Genomic DNA, 26,088 nt, shown 5'->3' on the forward strand with positions numbered 1-26,088 from the left:
AACAAATGACTATTTGAGGCAAAGCAAAGATGCTTTGAACTGTAGTAGACAAGAGTGGATCAGAAGTGATGCTGGTCCTTGTAAAACATTATTGAACCACATGGTCTCCAGCCTAAGAGCTTTTTATCACAGAATACTATGGAATGTAACAACATTGAAAAAGGGTTTACCTATTTCTATATTAGCTTTGACTCTTATGGAAGAGCAATTGTGTATTTTGAGTAAGGTATAATTATTGTTTATAGTTTGCCAGTCTACTATATTTCTGCTAGTTTGAGCCTCAACTGTATTTTAAATTGAATCACTACCTGGGTATTAATAAAATCATATTGTAAACAGAGACTATGCTTTGTTTCCCACCTGCCATAACCTGAATAATCACACAAAAACTATATTAATTACAACACTGTTTAGCCAATGGCTTAGGTATATACCTAGCTAGCTCTTATATCTTAAATTAACCCATTTCTATTCATTTGTGTCTCACAATGAGGCTGTGGCTTACAGGTAATGTTCTGGTATCTTACACCTTTGCCTACTACATGGTGTCTCTTTTGACCCCACCTTCTCTCTCTCTCTGTCTCTCTCTCTCTCTCTCTCTCTGTTCAGATTTCCCACCTGGCTTTACTTTACAAATCATCAGATACTTCTAACAAATCTATATGTGCTTTAATTATAAAAATATGTAAAAGTATTTTCACTTTTTCTGACTTTTCATGTTTCTTACTGAAACAAGAGGGACAGAATACATGATTGTGTAGTTTCTTGAAACCGGAATTTTAGAAAAGGTTAATAAATACATTTAATAAAATTGATTGTTCCTAGAGCATGTGAGACTAAGCATTTCATCCCCACCTCATAGTTTTGAGTAGCTTTTGCTTATTAAATAATATATTCTCTGCTTTAGGCAGCAATTGTTCCATGATTTTTCTCTTAGCTGACTCACATTTTGAGAAAAAAAATCATATAAATTCTATACGTACGTGAAGTGATGAATATGGTAACTACCTGTGTCTTATGTAAAATGATTTTTTAAAAACATAAGTATTCTGAATTCTGAACATCTTCTATTTCAATGTGAACTTTTTAGACTATATTTCCCTGAGAAACAATGACTTCACAGTGGGTACCATCCTAGCCAAACACTTGCTTACATATATCATTTCCAAACTTAGTAAATTTCTTTTTGATATATGGGAGGATTGTTGACTTACATATATATACTCTGAATCTCCCTAGTATGGAAATGACAGCTGTTACTCCAGGGATTAAGGAACATACCCTTGAGCACACCTTATATCCACTTGGGCTTCAACTTTTAAGTATATAAAATGAGAATATTAAACAGTTATTTTGCGGGACTCCTGGAATGCCTACTGCCCCATCATCTGTCTATGCTTTTCTTACAATTTGTGTCAACATCCTTATGATGCTCCTCCTCATCTCTTGTCTCCCAGCAGTGCGAGCTTTCCCTTCACCCTGTTCTTTTTTTTTTTCTTTCAATAAATTTGACTTACTTCTCTTTGAGCCCCCTACCCCCTGCCACTTTCTACCTTTTTATTTTTTAGAACTCCTGTTGGAACTCTAGCCTGAGCAATCAACTCCAATAACAGTTGCTTAATCCACTAAAAATACCAGATGTAATAGGCTCTGAATGATCACAGTACATATCTTCATGTATATAAAATCTATCTTGAAGTGTGTCCTCAGAAGAGAGTAGCTCCTAAACACAAACAATCCATCACTCTGATAATTATAATTACTATTAGTGAAGCCTTTTATCTGTACCTCTTCATTTAGTAATTCACAATAACAAGATATAGATATGGGGAAGTGTATAGATAGGGAAGTTAACAAAAATGTATAAATGGACTCAGGGATGAGGAAGTGGACTGTGGTCCCAGATATGTTCTACAGCCCTCTCACTTGTACATCTAAACTTAGATAGTTTTCTAGTTCTCTTGGCTTCTTTTTTCATTACAAAATAATAGTAACCGCCTAGAGCATACAGCGAGGACTGTTTAAATCTAAAATGCACTATGTACAGTATTCTTTTTTTCAATAATTGTGCATTGTGCATAGTAATTAATCATTGTAGTTATTCCTTTCATTGACTATATCTATTTTGTTAATCATTACTTGGATTCATTTCCCTGTAGCAAGCATAATCCTTATGCGCAAAGGTTGTGTTCATTACCAAATTCTATGTCAGCCTGCTAGAGTAAAGAAAGGAAAAAAGATTGTTTGACAATGGGTGGAAGCTCAGCATTGTTTTGTTTATAACACTGAAAGGAGAAGAGTAGGAGAGTGATTTCCTGACTTGGCAATAGCTGATATGTGATAATAAATGGCAGTCATTCTGACTACTCCATCCTGTGTGCTCTAGTTCCAGGGAGACCCAGACTTGTGATTAACCACACTCAAATGAATACGGCTCTCATTCAGTGGCACCCCCCTGTGGACACATTCGGACCCCTTCAGGGCTACCGTCTAAAGTTTGGCAGGAAAGACATGGAGCCACTGACTACTCTTGAATTCTCTGAAAAGGAAGACCACTTTACAGCCACAGACATCCACAAGGGTGCATCGTACATCTTCAGACTCTCAGCCAGAAACAAAGTGGGCTTCGGGGAGGAAATGGTGAAAGAAATTTCGGTTCCAGAAGAAATACCAAGTGGATTTCCTCAAAACCTCCACTCAGAAGGCACCACTTCCACGTCTGTTCAGTTATCTTGGCAACCCCCTGTCCTGGCAGAGAGAAACGGCATTATCACCAAGTACACCATCCTGTATAGGGATATCAACATTCCCCTTCTTCCCGTGGAGCACCTTATTGTTCCAGCTGACACCTCTATGACACTCACTGGCTTAAAATCAGATACTACATATGATGTAAAAGTACGTGCTCACACGAGCAAAGGGCCCGGGCCATATAGTCCCAGTGTCCAGTTCAGGACACTGCCTGTGGATCAAGGTAGGATTTGTCTGCTTATGGCCTTCCTCCTTTAAAGGAATATCAATCTTTGGAAATCAATATTTTGAAGCTGTAAATAACCGATCGGCCCATTCATATTAGTAGGTTCAGCACTGCAAGCAGGTAAAGTATGTGTGACTTAATCCATTTTGAAAATCATAGATTTCAGTTATAGAATGCCACTGCAAGTCTGGTGGTCAGTACCGTATGTCCTCAGGTAAGATAAACAGAGGATAGTTGACTGAACTGGAGACAAAGGAGAGTGCTTTATGAGAATGGGTATTAATGAATGCTCTAAACAGGTAGGCAAATCGCATTTCTCTCTTTGTTCTATGTAGGCAGTATCTGTCTTACATTTACACTGTGATCCATGGTGTAAAAGATCAAGTTATATGCTTTAAGAATAGTTTAAATACACAGTTTTTCCTTTTCCAGCAGTGTTTGCAAAAAATTTTCATGTCAAAGCAGTTATGAAGACTTCAGTCCTGCTGTCTTGGGAGATTCCAGAGAATTATAATTCTGCTATGCCTTTCAAAGTAAGTGTTCTTTATGTGTCACGGGGATAAGTAGAGGGGACAACTCATGGCATGGTGATACATTATTTGTTAACAAATACAGAAAACGTTGACTTGGACACACGGGCTTGGGCTATAGGTCAGTGATAGAGCACTCACTGAACACCCTGGGGTAGCCTTCCTATACTACAAAACAAAGATGATTGGGACTCCTAATTTCTATTCCTATTTGTGAAAGACTTTCATGAAAGAGTTGCATTTGGTGCTTTGACAGTGTGGCCTTTCCATTCTGGAGAGTAAGCAGACACTCAGAGCCACAGCTGGCAAATCTGCCATGGCACCTTGTATGTTGAACTTGAACTTTTACATCAAACTATTACTTTTTGCTTCCATAAAAGTAAGAAATCTGCATAATTTCTCCTTACGTATAATACCATATTCTGGAAAATTTTAAGATTGTATTTATTGGTCTGAATTCCTGGCACTTTAAAAATAAAGCTCTCTCTTGCCACCGAGATCTTGAAAAAAAAAAAAGCAGCAATAAGTTAGTATTGCTAACTAATAATAGTAAGTAAAAATATTTTTGATATATGAAAATATATCTAGAGGAGGATTTAAAACATCCTGGTAAATTAATGTGTATAATACATTGTAAACCTTGAACACATTCGATTAAGATCACATGTGACTGACAGGTTAAATCTTAAAAAAAAAAAACTATTGTACATTTTGTTGTTGTTGTTTGCATTTTTGAGAGACTCAGAACATTTTACCTTTACACCTCAAGAACTATCAAGAGAATCGATGCAGTCAACAGAATTACTAATACTTATGAGATTAGGAATTGCCCAGAAATGGAATTAAGCTGGCAAAGAAAGTAGATACAATTCGGTTTAGAAAATGAAACCAATTTGTGATTGGTTGTATCTTGGCAGATTCTTTATGATGATGGGAAAATGGTAGAAGAAGTAGATGGCCGTGCTACTCAGAAGTTAATTGTTAACCTGAAACCTGAGAAATCCTATTCGTTTGTGTTAACCAACCGTGGGAACAGTGCTGGTGGGTTGCAGCATAGGGTCACCGCAAAGACTGCCCCAGATGTGCTGCGAACCAAGCCTGCCTTCATTGGGAAGACCAACTTGGATGGCATGATTACGGTGCAGCTGCCCGATGTTCCTGCAAATGAAAACATAAAGTAAGTGAAGGAAAGAAAGCAAGTAAACGAAGCCTGCATTCCAGTGTTATTGTGGTTATAAAGGAATGGATCTCTGATTACAACATGGAAGATTTTCTGTGTGAGCTCATAGTTTAACTCCCTAGGTCCATCATACTCCGTGTGTGTCCTCATGTTAACACAGTCTCATCAATGTAACAATACATTTTTTATGTTATTTTGAAAGGGAAATGGCAAGTTGCTAAAATGCAGTTTCTTGTAGCACATAGAATACAATTGATAATTGACTAATAGATGGCAAAGTGGTATTTTTTTATAACTGAAGAGAACATTAAAATGTACAGAAAACCAAAGCTATAAGTATTTAAATAATAGAAAGTATTTGCATGCTAAAATATAGAAAGAGTTCAATTTAAAGTACAAAATAGCACTGAAGGAAAAAATTAGAAAATGCAACATAGAATGTGGTGTAAAAGCCAGGAGGCCAGAAGTATAAAATTAAGATCAGTCAGTTGAGAAGTTTGCCTAAAGACGTAGACTTAGCTGGTTTCATAGCCAATAGATTAAAAGACAGTATCATTGAAGTATATGACCATGGGAAGGATGTCACTCCTGTCTCCAGTGTGCCTGGCATTGAGTAGGATATATAGGAGAGAGACTAATGTAAGTCATTCTTAAGAGTGACCATGCTAGGATGACATGAATATAGAACAATTTTTTTTACTGTTGTTGTTTTTTCGAGACAGGGTTTCTCTGTAGCTTTGGAGCCTGTCCTGGAATTAGCTCTTGTAGGCCACGATCTGGCCTCGAACTCACAGAGATCTGCCTGCCTCTGCCTCCCGAGTGCTGGGATTAAAGGCGTGCACCACTACCACTTGGCCTGAACATAAGTTTGAGGGTTACATTAGGAACTTACAAAATTTAAGAGCCAGAAAGCTAAATGGCAAGGAGTCATGTCCAGTTTAGTTAGGGCAGCAAGTGATGCTGTGATGCTGGAGCCCAGAGCAGCTGAGAAGGTAGGGCAGGGTGGTAGTGGTGAGAGAGACAAGAGTCAGGTTGTGCTTAGCGGATGGAGCTGACTTCTGCAAACAGCAGAAGCCCACTAAAGCTCTGATGGAAGGACCAGTGTGACAGTGGTTAGTGTCGCCTCACTTTTATCTTTCCATTTTAGGAGCCACTTACTGAATGTCTTGCGTCATATTAGATACAACTGTTATGTGTTTGGGATGGAAAACACACTTCCCTTTTTGCTGTAAAACATGATAAAGTTAAGATGAAATTGTTGGGAAATATTTGAAGTTTTACAGAAAGGCATTTGTATATATTTTGTGTCCGGCTGAAATGATTGGAGCTCCCCAAAAGTGGTAGAGAAAATTGTTGAGAAGCCATCACACAGCTGACATTTGACAACTTATACAACTACAAAGTAGGGCAAATAGTGGTCCACACAGGAAGCAGAGGGAACCGAGAGCAGAAGTGCAGCAGGGGCCAGCATCTGCTTTAAAGAGTTCAGAGGAAGGAACGGTATCACACATGGCTCAGGTTTGAGCTTGGATAACAGACAGGAAAGTACTGTTATTCATTGAAGGGGTAAAATATCAAGAGGAAATCTGATGCCAGATAGACAAGGGTACTACCCATCAAAAGATACGAAGTATCAGGAGGATATCACTGTTTCACTCAGCAGCTCATAGTTTAAATAAAGGCTTTGTATGAGAATCCAATTAGAAGTGTGGGTCCAGAAGAGTTAACTGGTACCAAACGCTCAAATCTCGGAGTGAGCAAAGCAGCAGTGGTTTTGCACGGAATGACAGAGCACTGAAGCAATGAGATGAAAATCTGAAACAAAAGATAAAACACAAAGGTTTTAGTATGAAGAGAGTCCACGAAAGATACAGAGAATGGCTTCTTATAAAGAAGGCATGTGAGCCAGGACTGCACAGCCTGGGGATGAGATGAGGCATTTTAACAGTAAGGGCTGAACTTCAAGTTCCATCAGGTGTGCTGTCACGAGGCAGGAAGATTGGGAATTTGCAGACACCCTGAGTTAATAGCAAGTCCCTTTGAGTCACACAAAACCAGAAAAGTGTCCCCAAATCTCTGGAAAACTGAAAGAAAATAATGAGAAAAACAAGTATTAAAAAACAAAATAATGAAAGAAAAAATTGAAGTGTAGCATATTTTTATGATATTCACTCAGGATTAAGTAGTAATTTTGACCCACTTACACCCAGTCAAATCAATCTTTCTTCCACAGTCCTTCACTTGTCGTTTATTTGATAAAAATGACGACAAGTTTCAGCACAAGTAATAGAATTTTCAAAATGTTACTAGTAAAATAAATTCACTGAGATAAGGTCTTCATTTTGTCTAATCTTTTCCAGTGTCTGAAAATTAAAAGTGAAAATGCAATGCCAGCACACTTTTTTATCACAGTAAAATTTAATATGAGTATAAGATTATATTTATATATGTATTGACTTTCTAATTTCTTCTGAGTTTTTATTACTATTAACAGATAAACATTTTTTGAAAACACTTTATTGAAATATATACAAAGTGGTAGAAGCTAGGTATGGGGCACATGCCTTTAGTCTCAGCACTTGGCAGGCAGAGGCAGAACAATCTTTGTGAATTTGGTGCCAACCTGGTCTACATAATGAGTTCCAAGGACTACACAGTAAGACCCTGTCTCACAGAAACCAAAAGAAAAAAAAAGTGGTACATATTAAACATACAGAGTTTAATTGGTTTTTATCATAATTATCATCCATTCAACTGTAAAGCCCTAGACCTAGCACATCTACTTTGAGCAACCATGATGTGCCAGGCAATGTTGCAGAAGTTTAGTGATTAAATGCAGAGTCTATCTCTACTCTTAAGCAACACAGTACTTGGAAGACTTGAACAGTGATGCTTGTCAGAATGTTCTGTGATAGGCTAGGGCTCCTAACATTAAGAAACTCAGAGAGACATCCTGAAGAAGTTGACATCTATCTTTAGGCATTATGAAAAACAAACTCAGGGTGTTGTCTGGATGGAGGACCAAGTGCTCATACCAGAGACCAGGGAAAAGCTGGTGCATGTTCTCTTACACCACATCCTCCCAATCTGCTTAGACTTTTCACATGAGGTTTAGCAAGTCCAGTTGTATACACAGTTTGCTTCCAGTGTTGTGTCTGGGAAGAGAAAGGTGACTGCAAGGAAGTCATATCTTATCATAAAATACAGCAAACAGTTGGCCTGGATAAGGTGGAGTAGGGGGTTATGGAAACAAAAATTCTGCCAGCTCAGTGCAGATGTCGAAGGAAGCAGGCTGAAGGCATTGATTAGTACTTAATGTGAGTTCTGAAACCTGAGAAGATGAAACGTTGTAAATGATTATAAGACAGCAAGAAATGTGCATGATAAAGTCAACCCATTCAACAAGACTCATGGCTGTCCGTGAACACGGTATAGGAAAGGTGAACAGAGCTCAACCTAGTCAGTGACTTTGTCTTTGTAGCCGATGCACAAAATGAGCAAATTCCTTTTGCAGTGCTGTAGTCGTTAGTAGAAGAGGCGTTTTTATCCTTTGGTGACAGATTTCAGTTTGTGTTTCAACTCTGAAATAGACTTTCAAGAATGTTTTGTGTTTTAGGGCTTTTGTTTTTTTCCTTTGTTATTTTTTAAGCTTGTGCAACTTTACTTTTTAACTTATATACTTTTGCCAAATCTACTTGAATTTAGAGTCAGGAAAAAGTGATAGGTTTCTTATTTCCATCTTCTTCTGGCACTTTGTTCTTTTTTGAGACTAGCAAATGGCTGGATTATTTTGGAAACAATCTCAAGGATGCATCAGGCTGTGGTGTCGTGGATTCTGTGATATTTCAGTCTTACTTCTTAATAATTTAGGATAGAGAATGCCAATCAGAAAATACCACGATTCCACCATTATTCCAAGGTGGAATTGACAGAGGGTGCTCCTGTGATTTTTATGGAGCAGCATTTTACTCTGAGTGCTTAGGGCAAAAATCATAAGACTGATGATGCTGAGTGATAAAGTTACTCCAGGTACCAGGTATAGAAGTTAGTTTAATAACAATCAGTGGCTTAATTTTAGAACAGAAATGAAAACCAAAAAAGTGTACTGTATATGAACACTGTACACATTTGGTACATGTACATAAGATGAAACAAGATAAATAAACAAATAGTAATTAAAAATGTGCCCTGAACAGATATTAGAACCAAGATTGTTTTAGCACTTACATCCAGATCCAGGTTGGGCTCTGGGAATGCCGTAACCACTGCAGTATGTTGGCTTCCACAGTTTTAGGAGAGATAAGGAAAGCCTTCTTATTTATCACCCAACTGCTTCATCAGTGCAGGGCATGAAGCTAAGTATAAATAACTTCCCATAGTACACACAGCTAAAAAGGTTCAACATCTTAATTTGAAGATAGAAACAGAAAAGATCATTCCACCTGCTGTCAGATTTCTATGATAAAATAATTTGATTTAAGCAATACACACAAAACATAACAGGAAAAAAACTATGTGAGGATTGACATTCATCCATGAGCTTTCAAAAAGATTTTGACCTCCCAGTTAAATAACACGTTTCAAGATGCCAAGACAGATTACTAATGCTAGAAGGCTGGCTCCATTTGAAGTCAGGCTATGTTAAAAAGACCATAACTTGCCTTTTTACATAATTATATAGAGCTGGGCCCCTTGATGATAGTATATTAAATATAATTACTAAAACTTTGCTTAAAATAATTTAAATTTTGAAGGTAACTATAATGTTTTCTCTGTATATTAGATTTAACTTACTTAGAGAAAACATCATAATACATAAGTAGTCAAAGACTTTCTAGATAAATTAATTGAGATGATTTGTAATATTATTTCATTATTATAGCAGTTGAAGACAATGTTGATAAAAAGCATTTTGAGCCTAGAGTCTGGGCTTAAAACAAACAGTCAAAGTAGAATGTTGAACTTGGTTTTCTCAAAAACATTTTTTTTTCTTTTTCAAACATGTATGCTCAGTTGGTGTGATTTTTGTCAATATTAATTTATAGGAAACATATCAGCTCCCCGTTTTCCCTCTCCCCATTCTGAGTCACCTCACTTTTCATAATGTAGTGTGAGATTAGAACAAGGGTTAACAGATAAAGAAAAATATTTCGCAGTAAGGAGTATGTTTCCTATATAAACCCGACTTGATCATGACATTGTTTTTCTAGTGGAAGGAGAAAAAGCTTGATGAGAATGGAAATTGCTGGAAGATACTTACAGCCCTAAGAGTCACCTTTCCTAACCACATCCACTTTTTAGAGGAAAAGTAATTCAGTGATAAGGTGGCAAAGCTGAACAAATTTTGAGGCGATTACATGTGCATCTACTTTTTTATTTTTTACTTATTTATTTTACATACCAACCATAACAAAAAATATACAGTGCAAAAAAGAAACCATCTTCAACAAATGGTGCTGGCATAACTGGATAGTAGCATGTAGAAGAATGCAAATCGATCCATCCATACATATCACCCTGCATATAAGTCATGCCCAAGTGAATCAAAAAACCTCAACATGAATTCAGTTATACTGAAGCTGATGGAACAGAAAGGGGGAAGTAGCCTTGAATGCACTGTCACGGGAGTCTAATTCTTGAATATTACGTCAATAGCACAGAAACCAAAAAGCTTCTGTAAAGCAAAGGACACTATCAACAAGACAAAACATCAGGCTAAAGAACTGGAAAAGATATTCACCAACCCCGCATCTGACAGAGGACTGATCTCCAAAATACATGTACATTTCCTTTAAAAATATTATTAAAGTACAGAAACATTCCTTAAATAATCTAAGAAAATTATAGACCCCAAATCATCAATTTAATCTATGTAATAGTCCTGGCAGAAGTCAGAAAAGGTTTCACTTGGGAAGTAATAAATGAATAAATATTTATGGAAAGAGAATTGACTTGATACAATTCAAGGCAGATAAGAAAGGATGATCAAGGATGTGACCCCCAAATGCCCCCAGATCAATTCCAAACACCGAAAGCCAATCAGAGTATGGAGACAGGGATTCAAGCAAGATTCTGCAGGCCTTATAATATCTTGGTCTTTATTCTAAGAGAAAAAAAAGACTCCATTGAAATATCTCCAGAGACTGAAGAAGTACAATCAATTTTGTATTATGAAGTAAAAATTTCGGAGACTAGACTAGAAAAAGATAGTCAGTGAAGCAGAAAAGTTATGGGACTATTGTCCAAGCATTAAAAAATAGGATGAGGCCAGATGAGTGGCCGGCCATAGAGGAGCATAGAAGTGAATCCTCTGGAGATAGAGTTCAAAAGTCAAGAGCTCTTGAAGATAAACCAGGAAGGAGGGAAGAAGAAAGTGAAAACAAACTGTCAATGTTAGGACCAGATCCAGGGCTGGGGTCTTTAATGGCTATGGTATAGTGTGAGAGCAGGAAAAACTTGTTATTTCTTTCATTGCAACCATAGTGATAGCTAAATATTTTGGCTCATAGTTGAAGCCAGATGAATCTATCTATACACTATTTACATAAAGCTAATATTCTCAGCCATGAGTAAAAATGGAGTCTCCTTGGATATAAAAAAAAAGAACATGAAGAGAAGTCCTGAGACAGAATTTTCTAAGGTACTACTCTATTATATTTATATGTCAGTAATAAATTCTGCTATGATGATAACATTTATACAGTAAGTCATAAATTGGGAAATCAGGAATGTTGCTAATTACAAAAAAAGGTATAGAATACGTCACGGAAGGTCTTACCAATATGCTATGAAAAGTTTAAAAATACCAAAAATTCTTCTTTTAATGTAATACTATTTAGACCTTAACATCCCTGGCATCATGCATACAGTGCAGTGCTGAGGCAGGAGGGCTAGCAAGGGCAGGAGGTGGGCAAGAGAAAGCACAAACCTCCCCAGAGAATTGGGGCAGTAAGAGATAGGAGAAAGTGCAGTGACTGGGCCATGTTTTTGTTTTTTATTTGTTTGTTTTAACTTATAAAAGGAAGGACTTATTAGGGCTTACAGTTTCAGAGACCATTCCCATGCTGTTCATGATAATGGAATAAAAGCATAGCAGTTCGAACTGTATCTGGGAGCTCACGTCTTGAATCATAAAGAGGAAGCAGAAAAAACACAAACTAGAAATGGTGGTAGGCTTTAAACTCTCAAAGACAACTTTCTTGGGAACACTTCTTCCAGCAATATCACACCTTTTGAGCTTTGTCAGATGCATCCATGAGCCAAGGACCAAAGATTCAAATAACTGAGCCTTTGGAAAAATTTACATTCAAACCACTGCATACAGGACATTTAATTATGTGAACTGTCTTCATTTTCTTTTCCTCATCCATTCTTTCTCCTCCTTTTTCTTCTCCTCTTCCCTCACAACCTCTTCTTATATTTCTTTTTTTGTCTTTTAACTTGTAGGTGCTTGGTCCAGGACGTCTGTTTGCTTTATTTTTCAATAGTGGATTCATATGTTGTTGAAAAGCATCTGCAGGCTCCAATGGGAAGAATAGAGTTGAGATAGAAGTACTTACAGCTGGATTGCAGGGTTTAGTACTTGTCATAATAAAGTGGGACTAAAGTAATAGAAATCAATGATGCACCAGTGTCATCCCTAAGTACAGTCCCAGATATCTTCTGTGACAAAAGGAAATATTATGGTTTGCATGCATGAACAGCCAGGACTATAGTTTGCTAGAAATATGAAAAGAGTTTTGCCCAATTGTATTTTCTCTTTTCTCTGTCAATGAGTGATATGCATGCCCTTTCCTAAGGAGATGTAGATGTTCAAGAATTGAGTCCAATGGAGAAAATTGTGCTGTGGAAAACAAACAGTTTAAGAAACAAGCTATGTGGAGACCTAAGGACCTGTTTGTAACTGAGGGTTATGAATTTATGACATGATATGCAGTATTATATTATTTCTCATGCTTTATTTAGTCTTCTTGGCCTAAAGACAGAGGTAACATCTATGGATTTCAACTAAGGCTTTGAGAAAAAAAAAAGAAATCCAAAAGCAGTGAGAGTCTTGGTTGGTGTGTGCATCTCTCTAAAGACAGAAAGAAAAGCACCAAAGAAAAATATTGGCAGAGGCATGAAGGTCGGAGGATGCTGAACTATTCATCCATACACACACTCACACAGTAACATGCTTAACTTTCAGAAGAAATATGAGAACCTGGACAGGTTGACAGGTTTCAGATGATGCCAGGACATATTAAAAAGTCTCTGCTATAGAGAACATGTGACGGATAATATGAATTTCTGATTGCAAGATTATCCTGAAATGAGCAAGACTGCCCTGAAGGCAGCCATGCTTTGCAGGCCATAAATGAGCGCTTAGATCAGTAGAAAGAGAAGGTGATGGATATCTGACCACCACACTGGTAATTAATTGCTGTGGGTGAGCTGTTCCATTCTTATCTCATCCAAGAGTGTGGTGAATAATGGGGAGGGGTGATACTGGTGAAAAAATGGATTTTTTTCATGTATAAGAATAGCAGCTCAGTGTTGAATTATAAGAAAAATTAATGGGATTCATCAGCTTGACTGTGATCTATCAAAACCTGCAGGGAACAATGGGAGCTCTCTGCTAACTCCCATTGTCATTGCTCTCGGAAGAGCTCTCCTGACTACTCAGTGGGTATGAAAAGCGAGAGACTCCTTGACAAGTGTGTTTATCAAGTGCATCTGCAGTGTTCTTTTGAACGCTCAGTTGCGGCTCTGTCATTTCTCTCCATGCTCATTTAACATGATGGACTTGTTTGGCAAATCCTTCAGGTGGTAGGAGGATGTGATGAGGAGGAGGCTTAGTCTGGATCATAAAATAAAAATATTGGCCTCTTTCACATGCTCCAATTCTTATTTCTCCTCGTCCTCCTTGATCATCATACTACTTTGTAGTAAAGAAAATGAATGGCTAGGTGCTGGAACCTTGTGCGTCTCTTAATTAGTTGCTCAGAGCACCATGGAAATAAAAGACTGTGGTTTGAATTCTTGATTAGGGGAAAGGTTTCGCAAGTACTTCTACCTGTGAGTTATAAAAACCCTGACAATCCTGGTAAAGACTGTGGCATCTTTGCCAGCATCCCCTGGCCTCTGCTCCATTTTGTACGCTGCACTGGATGCCAAATTCTTCCAGTGCTCTTTTTGGTGTTGTTTTGTGTCGCTTTGCTTTTCCTCCAGAGAAAGACATGTACTCTTTTTTTTGTTGCTGTTATTTTTCAGACTATACAACTGCAATTCAAGGGAGTTAAATAAGCAATCTGAGATCTCTGAACACATTAGTATTGAGCCCTACCTCTAGGCCAGGTAGATCCCCAGGTGACACACTCATCATCAGAATACTACTCTTGGGACTCACGGCCCAGCTAATACAGCGAGAGCAAGATGGAAATGTTCAGTTTTCTAGTAGTGATATTTTTGAAAAGGCAGAGTGAAATGAAAATAATTTTAGTGGCATTCGATTTAAGACAACATATCTATATTATTGTCATTTGTCCATATGCAATCATAACTAAATTATCGCAGAGATATTTAGCATTATATTTTTATGCTGTCTTTCACACATATCTCAGTTCTTACCAACTGCATTTCAAATGCTTGGAGACCACAGAAAGTTCATGGCTACAGTACTGGGCAGTGCAGCTCTAGAAGATATTTATGGGAAGAACCTTGCTGTAGCAGAGAGATTGCTGAGAGGGCTTCCTAAGTGCAGTTGACTCTAAATAACATGTGAAAAGGGCTGGAATCTCCTCCCTTCCTGTTTTTCTTTGCCCCATGTAATAGCCATCTCTCTCTTTTTTTTTTTAAGATTGTGTGAATCCATCCCTATGTACATGTATATGTGTTTTCAGTTTTGCTATGAATCTCCTCCAAATTTATGAAATTATCAAAAAGACTTTTTGATACATAGAATAAGTGAAAAAAAGAGGTCATCGTGAGGGTCAGAGTGAATGTCTTCACTGTTTTCCATTGCACAGTTATTTAATTGTTCATATTTCTTTTATCCATGGCCTGGTCTTATAGCTATAACAGCTCCTATCCAATCTTTTATGGATTGTGCTATTGGGAGGACAAACTAGATTATGCATTTAATGCAATGCCTAAAATTATAGTGTAATTGTTATATTATTAGTTATTATCTTTAATTCCTTCATACTGAACGCTGATATGAACAGAGTTCTTATACATGCAAAGCAAGAGAAGGGTACATCCTATGACGTTAGAAAGCACCTTCATTAGTAATGTGTACCTTGTCTTGAACATGTAGCTTTATGCAGTATTTGTTTTAATTGGCCATACTCAGTGCATGGAATGTTTGCGCTTCTTTCTGTAATGATGTGGGAGTCATCTCTGTATTCTGTGAATATGTTTTATTACCAATGGTTAATAAAGAAACTAATTTGGCCTATGGCAGGGCAGAATATAGCAAGTCAGAAAATCTAAGCTGAGATAGAGGAGGAACAAAGACAGAGTCAGAGAGAAGACAAGCTTCATGGTAAAATATAAAATACAAATGGGTTAGTTTAAGATACAGGAGCTAGCTAGGGATATGCATGAGCCTTTGGCCAAACACCATTGTAATTAATATAGTTTTGTGTGGTTATCGGGTCTGGGTGGCCAGAAAATAAAAGAACAGTCTCTGCTTACACTGTTGATAGTATTTACACTAAATCCTATTTTGAAGGACTTTAGGTAGAAATAGTCTCCGAATTCTCATATTACTAAAGTTTTGCAATTTAATGAGTTTTTTAAAATGTACTTTGTCTTTATATAATTATGAGTGACTTTAAAATACTTTATTTTTATTAAATTATAATAAATATATTTGTATATTTATATATGTTTCTAATAAATAGCCATTTTATTATACATCTCCTTTTTAAAAGACTTTTTATTAGTAAATATTGAAAATATTTAGCACAGCAGCTTGAAGTGATAGATTTCAATATAGTTTGGGCGTGTCCAGTTGCAGGACCCTAACAAACATGTCTGCTATGTTTAATAGCAGATATTTAATAAAGAGCAACCAACCATGTGAAATTACCATATGAGATCACCACGGTCACACATTGATATTTACCACAAAAAAGTGGTTATTTTTTCCTTACTACAAAATACTAGATGAGCCACCCCACATCTATAATTTTCTTCTGTCTTAATATTTTGTCTGTAGAAGATTTAAGGTCATAGTCATTTTATCTTTTCTTTAAATTAATCTTATTGTCTCCTCGTTCCTGAACAGGGGTTACTACATTATCATTGTGCCTTTGAAGAAGTCTCGTGGGAAATTCATCAAGCCATGGGAGAGCCCTGATGAAATGGAGTTAGATGAGGTAACTGTGTCTATGTTTTCTGTGTCCTTCTCTAGTTGTTTTATGTAGGCCTCCTAGCATTTTGGTCAAGTGTCAGCTATGGTACATCTGGCCAATTGAGTGAACCAGTGACCTGGGCCTGCTATACCCTAGAAATCTAGCAAAGATTCTTTTGTTTTAATTAACAGATTACCACCTGTGTTATCTTTGTTGTCCTTACTCTTATACTACCTACCCATTGTAACCATGATGCAGAAGTATGGAGGGTGATATAATTACTATTAATAAAATTCCAGAAAAATTATTTAGTTTGGCAGTTGCCAAGGCTGTTACAAATGCTTAATGCTCTTTGTAACACATTGCATTTAACCTGCCACACAGTCATCAGCATATTTTCACAGAATTCTACTGTTCCCCAGACATTTATTTGCCTTATTTTCTGGTCCATAGGTTTTCAGGTTTTCGGCATCAAAAGTTCATTTCAGTGCAAGAAAAAAAATTCTGAACAAACAAAGACTGTGATACAAGAGGTAGCAAACACTAAAGAGTTTGCTATCAACTTTCAAATCTTATACCTACATGATTCTATTAATTAAGTTATTATTAAATTCATTAATTCTGTTTCTTGAAATACAAGAACTTTTCAAAAACAGTTTGGTTTTATGTGTATGTGTGCTTTTCCTGGATGTATATTTGTGTGCTGTGTGTTGGCATGGTACCTGTGGAGATCAGAAGAGAGTGTTGGTTCCCTTGGAACTGGGGCTTACAAACGGTAGTAAGCCCTTTTTGGTTCTGGGAATATGGTCTGGGTCCTCTGTTAAGAGCAACATATTATTATGTATATAATATTCTGTCTGCGTGTATGCCTGCAGGCCAGAAGGCAACACCAGATCTCATTACAGATGGTTGTGAGCGACCATGTGGTTACTGGGAATTGAACTCAGGACCTTTTGGAAGAACAGGCGAGGCTCTTAACCTCTGAGCCATCTCTCCAGCAAGAGCAACATATTAGTGTTCTTAACTGCTGAGCCATTCCCCACCCTCACGTACTTTTTAAAAGTAATTATTACACACTTATGTGCAGTGAGAAAACTGGCCCCAAGTATTTACCAAGATCTCATATATGACCAGCCCAGCTTTCAGAGCTAGGCGTCACGTTTAACTACTACAGAGTCTTTGTTTTAACAAATGCAGTTAAGTTTATGTGCCCCTCCCAGAAACATGAAATTTTAATTTATGTGGTTCATTTACAACATGGGCTGTATCTGAAAATAATCCTATTATTTCTATATATTCTTTTTGCCACACATTAGTGCAAATGGAGTGAGGACAACGATTAATTCCCTAACTATGTTACTAGGAATTATTGGTTTTGAAATGTGTCTGTACAAAGATAACTATGATCTGACAAAAAGAAGGGGGATCTGGGGTGGGACTTGCATCCTGTGGCAGATGTGAATCATCTCTACATGTGTGACTCATTATCACCTACCTGTTTTATGAGTTAAACTTGTTCAGGTTCAGAATGCTAGACAAGTTCAAGGTCAGGTCTCTGCTTGTGTCACTGTCTAGCAATTAGGCACTGTGACAGCAGTACCAAATGATACATTTCAGCAATCTGGTCACATAACTTAATTGTCAGTTTATCATCGGCCAGTTTTGATGCCAGAGAAACAGAATCCTTCTCTAAGCAGTTAAGCCTAAAGCAGTCTATACTATTTAACTAGCTCTTAGCTGAATTGTAGGACTGTCCTTAGCAAATTCTTGTTGAAATTGGATTTTTAAATGCAATGATAAGTTGTGGAATCTATAAATATTTCTACTTAGGAAAAATGAATTTTCAAAGCACTGGAACCCAACCAAGGCAAGAAGACATCAAATGCTTTCAGTAATAAGCTTTTTCTTAGAAGTGAAGCTATGTGATAGGAAGGAATGGGAAATGATTCTCCTTTACAGCCAGGTTTTAACCTCTAGAATGCACAGACATTCTAATGGATTAAAATATAGGGCTATGTGACATTGAACTTTCTTGCAATTAAATTCCACAGGTCTGTGCTGCTGATTCCCATAACAAAGGGTCATTTTAATCATCCTTTGAGTTGTGGTGCATTAATCTGTATAATAGCTTGATAAAGAACATTTTATTAATTCAAAACTTTTGGGTCAGGATGGGTTGTTTCCCACTTTTCTTACTGATATAATTGAGACCACATTGCGGAATTAATGGTGGAAGAAATAAGATATGCATTGACTGGAAAATGAAAATTATTTCTGATAAAGAAGTAAAGCCCTTGGTATAACTTCTGGAATTATGTCCAATATATTTTGTAACTGTTGTAGAGGGGAACAAATGAAGGAAGGCTATGGCCTCACTTTCTGCCTGCTCATCCTCTTTCTGACCCCTCCTGACAGGACTTGTTTTAAGCCTAGTATGAATGACCAAAGCCTTTTGATAATTTTAATTTGAACTTGGTAGTACTAGGTTTGACAAAGCAGAGTTCTGCTCTTAAATGTATTTGACTAAGTACTTTTTCAGTAAGGCCTATAATTCACATTGTTGGAAATACATCAAGTAGAACAGTAGCCAAAGGGGATTTTCACTAGTATGCCTCACATAAAGACCCACACAAGACTAAAAAAGTTTCCTTAAGCAAGTTACTCTCTAAATTATATTCTGAGCTCATTTATTTTTTTTTGGTCTGGGTTATTATCTGAATGATAAATTCATAGCCTGAAATTCCTATTCTCAAGGTCAAACTAAGCAGACCAGGCCTTGATAGTGGCAATGAATTTTGGGCACAATGACTCCCAAATGTTAGTTGTATTTATTTCAGGGCAAATGATGTAATGTGCCAAAGCTTTTCATTGCACTGTACTTCAAAACCTTGTCATAAAGTAATGAGGTCATGTGTGGCTATAATTCCAGCCCCTTGGCTAACTTTGGTGTCATTTAAACTCATTTGGTCCACTTAAAGTATAAGACGGGAAGAATTCTATTCCAGATTAAACTTCAGTGAATGACTGCTGTGGACCTAAAAAAGCACGAAAATGTCCTAATATTTAATCCCAAGGCACTTTCCTTATGTTTTCTAAATAAACCCTACCAAATGGTAATCATGGGGATGATGTTGATAAATTATGACAGCTGCCTATATCTGAAATGTGAATGGAAGCAAAGATAGGGTTTGATCAGTGAAGGAGAAGCAGGGATGCAGTCACATAAACAACTGATGGTAAATGTTTTTGATTGGCCAACTTCAAAAGACTTCTCAGAACATCTACAGTGTACTCCCCACAAGGGTTATATAGACTACCATTTACTGAACACTGGCAATAACATTTGTAGTCTCCTTTCAGGTGTAATATTACATTAAACATTTGACGTAAGAACTTCAGGTTAAGAAACTTGAGAAAATAGAAAGATCATATTCATCTATGTTAATGGCGAACAATGAGGACTGATGAGAAGCCAAGGTCAATGGCAAGGGGTTCTGATCCTACTTCTTGTTCCGGCTTGGTGGGAGCCTAGCCAGTTTGGATGTTCACCTTCCTAGACATGGAAGGAGGGGGGAGGACCTTGGACTTTCCACAGGGCAGGGAACCATGACTGCTCTTTGGATAGTAGAGGGAGGGGGAGAGGAGTGGGGGGAGGGGGAGAAGAGTGGGGGGAGGGGGAGGCAAATGGGAGGCTGGGAGGAGGTGGAAACTTTTTTTTCTTATTCTCAAAAAAAAAAAAAAACAGACACACAAACATTCCATACATGCTCAGTAAAAATTATTCACATCATCAATGATTACACATAGCATTAAATTTCTTGATTTTGTGCAAAAATTAGATTATGTAAAAATTATGTGGGAATATCTCCCGTATGTGTCTCTCCTATGGCTGGTTTAATTTTTTGTCACCCATGACGTATATTTGTTGCAAGGAGTTGCTTGTTTATCCTGACCGCCCAGAACTGAAATAATAACACAGAAACTATATTATTTAAATCACTGCTTGGCCCATTAGCTCTAGCTTCTTATTGGCTAACTCCTACATCTTAATTTAACCCATCTCCATTAATCTGTATATCACCATGAGGTCTTGGCCTACCAGTAAAGTTTCAGCACATCTATCTCCAGTGGCTCCATGGCGGCTCTCTCTCCTACTTCCTTCTCTGAGCATTCAGTCCAGTTTCCCCCACCTACCTAAATGCTGACCTATCAACAGGCCAACGCACTTTCTTTATTAATTAACCAATAAAAACAACATGTAGACAGAAGGACCTCCCATACCATATAGTCATACACTGAATGTTTTTATCATGCTTTAATTTGCTCATTTAGATTTGGAGATGATTGTGATCTATTTTACATGATTATTGTGGGGAGCAAATGAACTGAGTTGATCTACAATTCTTGAAAGAGTGTCTGGTACCCAGTGAATGTTACCTAATGGCCATCATCATCCTTACATAGAAACCTATGTTTGGCAACAGAATTGTAAGGTAAATTCCTGTTCTTTTATCCTGGAAGTTGGAGCACATGTGAGTGGCCCACCTGGATAAATACATGGAATTTAGATCCAGATTTGCCAAACAGATCATGTCTAATCCGCTGCTGCTCTATAAATGCCTTTTATCACATATAATTTTAGTTGTAGCAATAAGCTTAAATTTCACAGACATTTTTAGAGCATGATAAATTAAATATTATTGATACATGTCATAGGAACAAATTATTCCTTAGCCAGAGGGCTTTCTTCCACATTATTAGATTTTGAGTCAGCTGGGTACATTTGTGGCTCTCAGTGTAAAACAGACTATATTGCCTGTGGTTGCTGACAGAAGCATTTGCGTCTGGAAAAGGCCAGTAACTATTTCCTCTCAATTTCTGCCTTGATTATAATAGCATTTCTTTCCAGTTTTTGAAAATTTTGATTTATGTGTGTGAGTGTCTTCCCATATTCACCATATGCATGCTGGTACCCACAGAGGCCAAAAGAGAACCTTACATCCTGTGCAGCTTAAGCTGTAAATGGTTGTGAGCCACCATTTGCCTTCTGGAAATCAAACCTAGGTGGACGGAAAGAGAAGCTGGGCCCCTTGGCTGATGAACCATCTATTACTCCATCTTCTGTCAGCATTTCTTTGTACAAAGTATATCTCACCCATTTGGCTTTACTATTTCCTTTGCAGCATAAAAACCAAGCATAATTGTTTTGCTGCCATATCTGTCTTATACTCAGACACACCCACTTTCTCCACAGACATTAAAACAAAATAAAGGTTTTGTCTAAAAAGCCACTAAAAATTGATCACTTACTTCCAGAGGCATTCAAGACTACTAAAGGCTTCTTCCTAGCTAGATCCTATAAAATAATATGTGACAGGAGAAGACAGAGATAACATTACATTGTTTTCAAATCAATTGTCATATCATTAATGAGATTTCCTCCCAAGAAAAGTCAATAAAAAGCAATAAATTACTCAAACATTAATTTTAGGTTTTCTTTTGCTTTAGAAATACCAAGAAGTATGTGCGTGTGTTTATGTGTGTGTGTGAATCTGTTTTCTTTCCTTCACGATATTGAAATTTATTCTTATTCAGCCTACTGACCATGTCACCAGTCTAAATACTTACTCATCAGAGCTGTATTATAGGCAAAGTTGACTCAATGGGAAAATGTCAAGAGTGTCTTTCAAACTGGATAATGAAAAAAGTAAGCGGAGCCAGGCATAGGAATGAGTGACAATGAGTTCTTCGAATACATAAATCAAAGTTATTCATTACATTCCAAGTCTGATAACTTTGGAGAATTTTCTTCATATAAATTATCCCATTTGTAAAATGGCAGCAGTTTTATGAAAACATAATAATTAGCATGTAGGTGGCTTTGACTGGTTACTAATTGTTCCATGTATCTCCCATGAGACCAGGCTTTTGTGCATCAAGCTGTCCTTCTTCCTTTAACAAGTTATGATGTACTATTGGCCTTTTAAAGAATTTCGTTAGTGTAGGAAATTATATGAGCTTCCAGTGAAGGTCTAATGTCCTGTGTTTTGACGTCTGGCCCTTGCAAATCACTTTGGCTTCTTAACTAACAGGAAGCAAGGGATTGAAAATCACAGCCGAGAGTCAGTGATGCTGACTTGATGCAGAAAAGGTGAACAGACTGGACCAGGTTCTTCCTAGTCCCGGACTAATTTCTCCTCTGAGACATCAATAAGTTGGTTGTTTATGTTTCTTTTTTCTGTTTGTCACTTTTTCCTTAAGCTGCTTAAGGAGATATCTAGGAAACGCAGAAGCATCCGTTATGGGAGAGAAGTTGAATTAAAGCCATATATTGCTGCTCACTTTGATGTCCTTCCCACTGAGTTCACCCTGGGGGATGACAAACATTACGGTGGATTTACAAACAAGCAACTGCAAAGTGGACAAGAATATGTTTTCTTTGTGTTAGCAGTGATGGACCATGCAGAGTCTGTAAGTTAATTATGATGGCTTCTGTTTCCCCAACTTGTTCATTTTCACCACTGTGCATGTTTATTTGGGGATGCATCCCAAATAATTCTCACAAGCTAGCGTTAAGGTAACATTGGGCTGCCTGTCCTTCAAACAATTACTGAGTATTATGCAGGACCCTACCTTGCAAACTAGGTGGAGGCTCAGATGGCAGAAATTTCAGGCAGATGTGAAACACCAAATGGATAGAGGTCTGCAGCACACAGCGTAGCATTCCTTCCATTACCACTAAGGTTTTCTCTCTTTATTTTGTTGAAAATGATTTACTTTAAGAAAAACATCCAGGCGGTGGTGGCGCACGCCTTTAATCCCAGCACTCAGGAGACAGAGGCAGGCGGATCTCTGTGAGTTCGAGACCAGCCTGGTCTACAAGAGCTAGTTCCAGGACAGGCTCCAAAGCTACAGAGAAACCCTGTCTCGAAAAAAAAAAAAAAAAAAAAAAAAAAAAAAATCCAGGGGATGTTAACCTATGTGTTTGGTAGGAAACAAAAGGTTCCCTCGTTCAAATTGCATGTTGAAAAATGTGGACAAGGACAGTTATTTAATTTATTCTCCTGTAACTGTGAGTATATAGTGCCTTTATCTAGATTTACCAGACAATGTCTCTAAGAAGAGGTGAGTACAAGCAGCTTCTTCAACTATAGGAATGTATGAGTGACTTTATCAGCGAAAAGCCAAGAAACTTACACAATAATTCAATGAGAGTGAGAATCCCGAAGGTACTCTAAATAATGAGTTGTCTTGTTTTATGTAATTCATCTTACTTCTGTGTCATTTTATGCTTCAGTTGCTTTGAGGGCTTTACAAAATGAAAAGAAAAATGGGGAGAAACAGTAGACTGGAAGGAAGGTAGCTGTTTAACGTGGCAGTTTGCTTTAACATTTAACAGATATATTCCTGTGTCCAAGCAACACTTAACGTCTGGCATGTTTGGCAGCTGAGTTGAGTTGGCCTCTTTATTTAAGAAGCCCACAGTTTATGAAAGGTCCATGTATCAGGACTGTGTTCTCTTGTACAGCAGGTACTGTCTTCCAATGGCTCGAGAGGTTCTCCCATGGGAAATCAGAGGACAAAGGCAGCCTCATTTACCATTATGTCTAAATGTCATTTCATGGTTTCATGGTGTTTCAATACATCACCATGCTCTCTGGATCGAGTTGAAGGTTTCAAAGTAAAATATCAGGGGAATGGAATAGTAGGAATCATTTTTTTTCACTAAAAATAAAATAGACAGACACTTAAGAGGAAAATTCATTGTATAGTTCTAGAAATGTTTCAAAAGTGTACTTAAAATGCTTAAGTAAATCACAAAATTCAGCTAAGACATATTACCCAATCCTGCAGACTGGTGATGGTGCCTTCCTTGGGAACTGTGGGTTCTGAAGTCTCCCAAGTATTCCTATTCATGTCTAGATGTCTCATCATTGATTTATTTTGTCTCTCCCTTATTCTTTCATCCCACTATCTCATTAATGCTAGAAGTAATAAAAAAATTTCAAATGTTTCTTAATTCCCCCTTTTTCCAAAATTTTCTAACTAATGGACTCTCTTTATCCTTAGAAAATGTATGCAACCAGCCCATACTCTGACCCTGTTGTGTCAATGGATCTGGATCCTCAGCCAATCACAGATGAAGAAGAAGGCTTGATATGGGTCGTAGGTCCTGTCCTTGCTGTGGTCTTTATCATCTGTATTGTGATTGCTATTCTTCTTTATAAAAGGTAAGTCTGCTCTACATTTTAATTGTGACTTTGAGGATGACTTAGATTTAGAAGAATAAATCAATTTCTATGATTGTGTGGAAGATTTTTTATGATGTATTTGAAGACTGCCCAATAACTAATATTGGAAAACATGTTTTTGTCATGCCTAAAGCAAGCTTGGACAACAGAGCTTATGTCATGGTCTTTTATTGTACAGAATGCACTCTTTCAGCCTCCATATTCTATGATGCATTTTAATGACCGGTTTTTATGATAGCAAGATATTGGTGTACCTCAAAGAGCTCATTCTATGCAAGCTTCAATTTGACTTTTAAATGATTATTTTCAAAACACATGTTTACTCATTTCTATTCATTTCATAAATCTGTTGTGCCAAAGTGCTAAAATATTGCCATTTTTAAGGGTTTAGCAAATATAACTGAATGATTAAGGATTTTTTTTAAAAGAAAAAAGATAAATCATGAATTCCTTCTCAGTTTTTCTGCATCTTTTCTAAATGTTCACTATTAAATTTGCTATTAAATGCTAACTGTAGTCCTTATGCATCTCAAAAGTGACCTGATTAGTATTTCGTCATTTCTACCATTATTCCTTTGTTCTTATGTTCATAGAATAGGAATAGGCTTGCTTTGGTTTTTCTTTTTCTTTTTTTTTTTTCTTTGTTTTTCTTCATGTTCTCTTACCCTCTTCGGAGAACTGTCTTCTTTAAGGGTCTATTCTATTTAATCCAATACAGAGAGAAAGTTGAAATGATAAAAGACAAAGCAAAGTTAATAATCACGACCTATTAAATTGCCTAATCTATCTTGGAGTTAGAAAGAAGGAGATAAATATCCTTAGTTTTCCCTTCAATCCTTTTTTTCCTTCAGATCACTGCCATCATGCAATTGTTCAAGCTGTAAAATAGCACAGCGCTCGTGATCAATGGCAAAGTCTTCTCTTAGGGGATGATTTCCATCTCCCCAGTTTAGTCTTTATCTTAGTGGTATGCATGTTAATGAAAGTGGTTATATTTTCTCACCTCTCTTCTATATAAGACATAAAAGTAGAAGAAAGGCATTGCCCGCATGCTGCAGGTCAGTCATGGATCCTATGTGAGCCAAGGCCCTTTATATATGTGTGCTACAAGTAGTAATTGAAGAGAAAGGGTGGATTTAAAAAAAATCCAAATTATATTTCTCATTGTTATCTATAATATAATCATTCAAATGGTCACATCCTATACTGGAATCTAGCCAGAAAGAAAGTACCTATTTCCAGGTCCTTTTCTAACCCATGTCATGGGGGCACTTCTCATATTCAAAATGTGCAGAATGCATACCTCATTTTCAGGTCATGTTTTATTATATACCAATTAGTAAGTAATCCTATTGTATTTATAAGTTAATTATGTAAATATGTGAAATTAATAACTATAACCTTGATAATTTTTTAAAACTACAATTACATTTTCCTTGATTTATCTACATGTGCTTGAAGAGAATCAGCTAATTTACTGTTTTCCCTAATCCTGCAAGAGGAAGCATCTTATTTAAAGGTCTCATGACTCTGTTAAAAGAGTTGTATTTTCATGTGTGCACATGTAGCCTCGTCTAATGTGATTGTCGGAAAATGATTATATCCTCGAATGCTAAGTATATTTAGCTAACCATCTGAAGGCCATGGAGCATTTCTGAAATAGAAATGCTTGCTTCAGCACTAAAAAATGTTCCTGACTTGAAATTTAAGTAGACCCAACAATGTCCTTCTTGATTATCATGAAGCAGTTCAAGAGGAAATCTGTACTCAATGAATGGTGTCTTTTATAGCTTGGATTCTGAACAAAGTT

At 37.1% G+C, this 26,088-nt stretch overlaps 1 protein-coding gene across 8 annotated transcripts in view; it reads left to right on the forward strand.

Annotated features, from left to right (window-relative positions):
• Positions 1–26,088, forward strand: part of Ptprd (protein tyrosine phosphatase receptor type D) — a 470,962-nt gene that overhangs the window by 323,938 nt on the left and 120,936 nt on the right. For 4 of the 8 annotated variants that reach the window (XM_050123920.1, XM_050123912.1, XM_050123917.1 and 1 more), the window contains 6 exons: positions 2,387–2,974; positions 3,410–3,510; positions 4,425–4,684; positions 15,960–16,050; positions 22,288–22,497; positions 24,097–24,257. In XM_050123920.1, the coding sequence (XP_049979877.1) occupies positions 2,387–2,974; positions 3,410–3,510; positions 4,425–4,684; positions 15,960–16,050; positions 22,288–22,497; positions 24,097–24,257 (1,411 nt within the window). The remainder of the gene's footprint in view (positions 1–2,386; positions 2,975–3,409; positions 3,511–4,424; positions 4,685–15,959; positions 16,051–22,287; positions 22,498–24,096; positions 24,258–26,088) is intronic. The other 4 variants (XM_050123913.1, XM_050123916.1, XM_050123918.1 and 1 more) reach the window with 1 other exon arrangement.

This window comes from Alexandromys fortis, unplaced genomic scaffold (genome assembly GCF_014885135.2).
Source record: "Alexandromys fortis isolate MF-2015 unplaced genomic scaffold, M_Fortis_MF-2015_v1.1 scaffold_166, whole genome shotgun sequence".
NCBI lineage: Eukaryota > Metazoa > Chordata > Mammalia > Rodentia > Cricetidae > Alexandromys > Alexandromys fortis.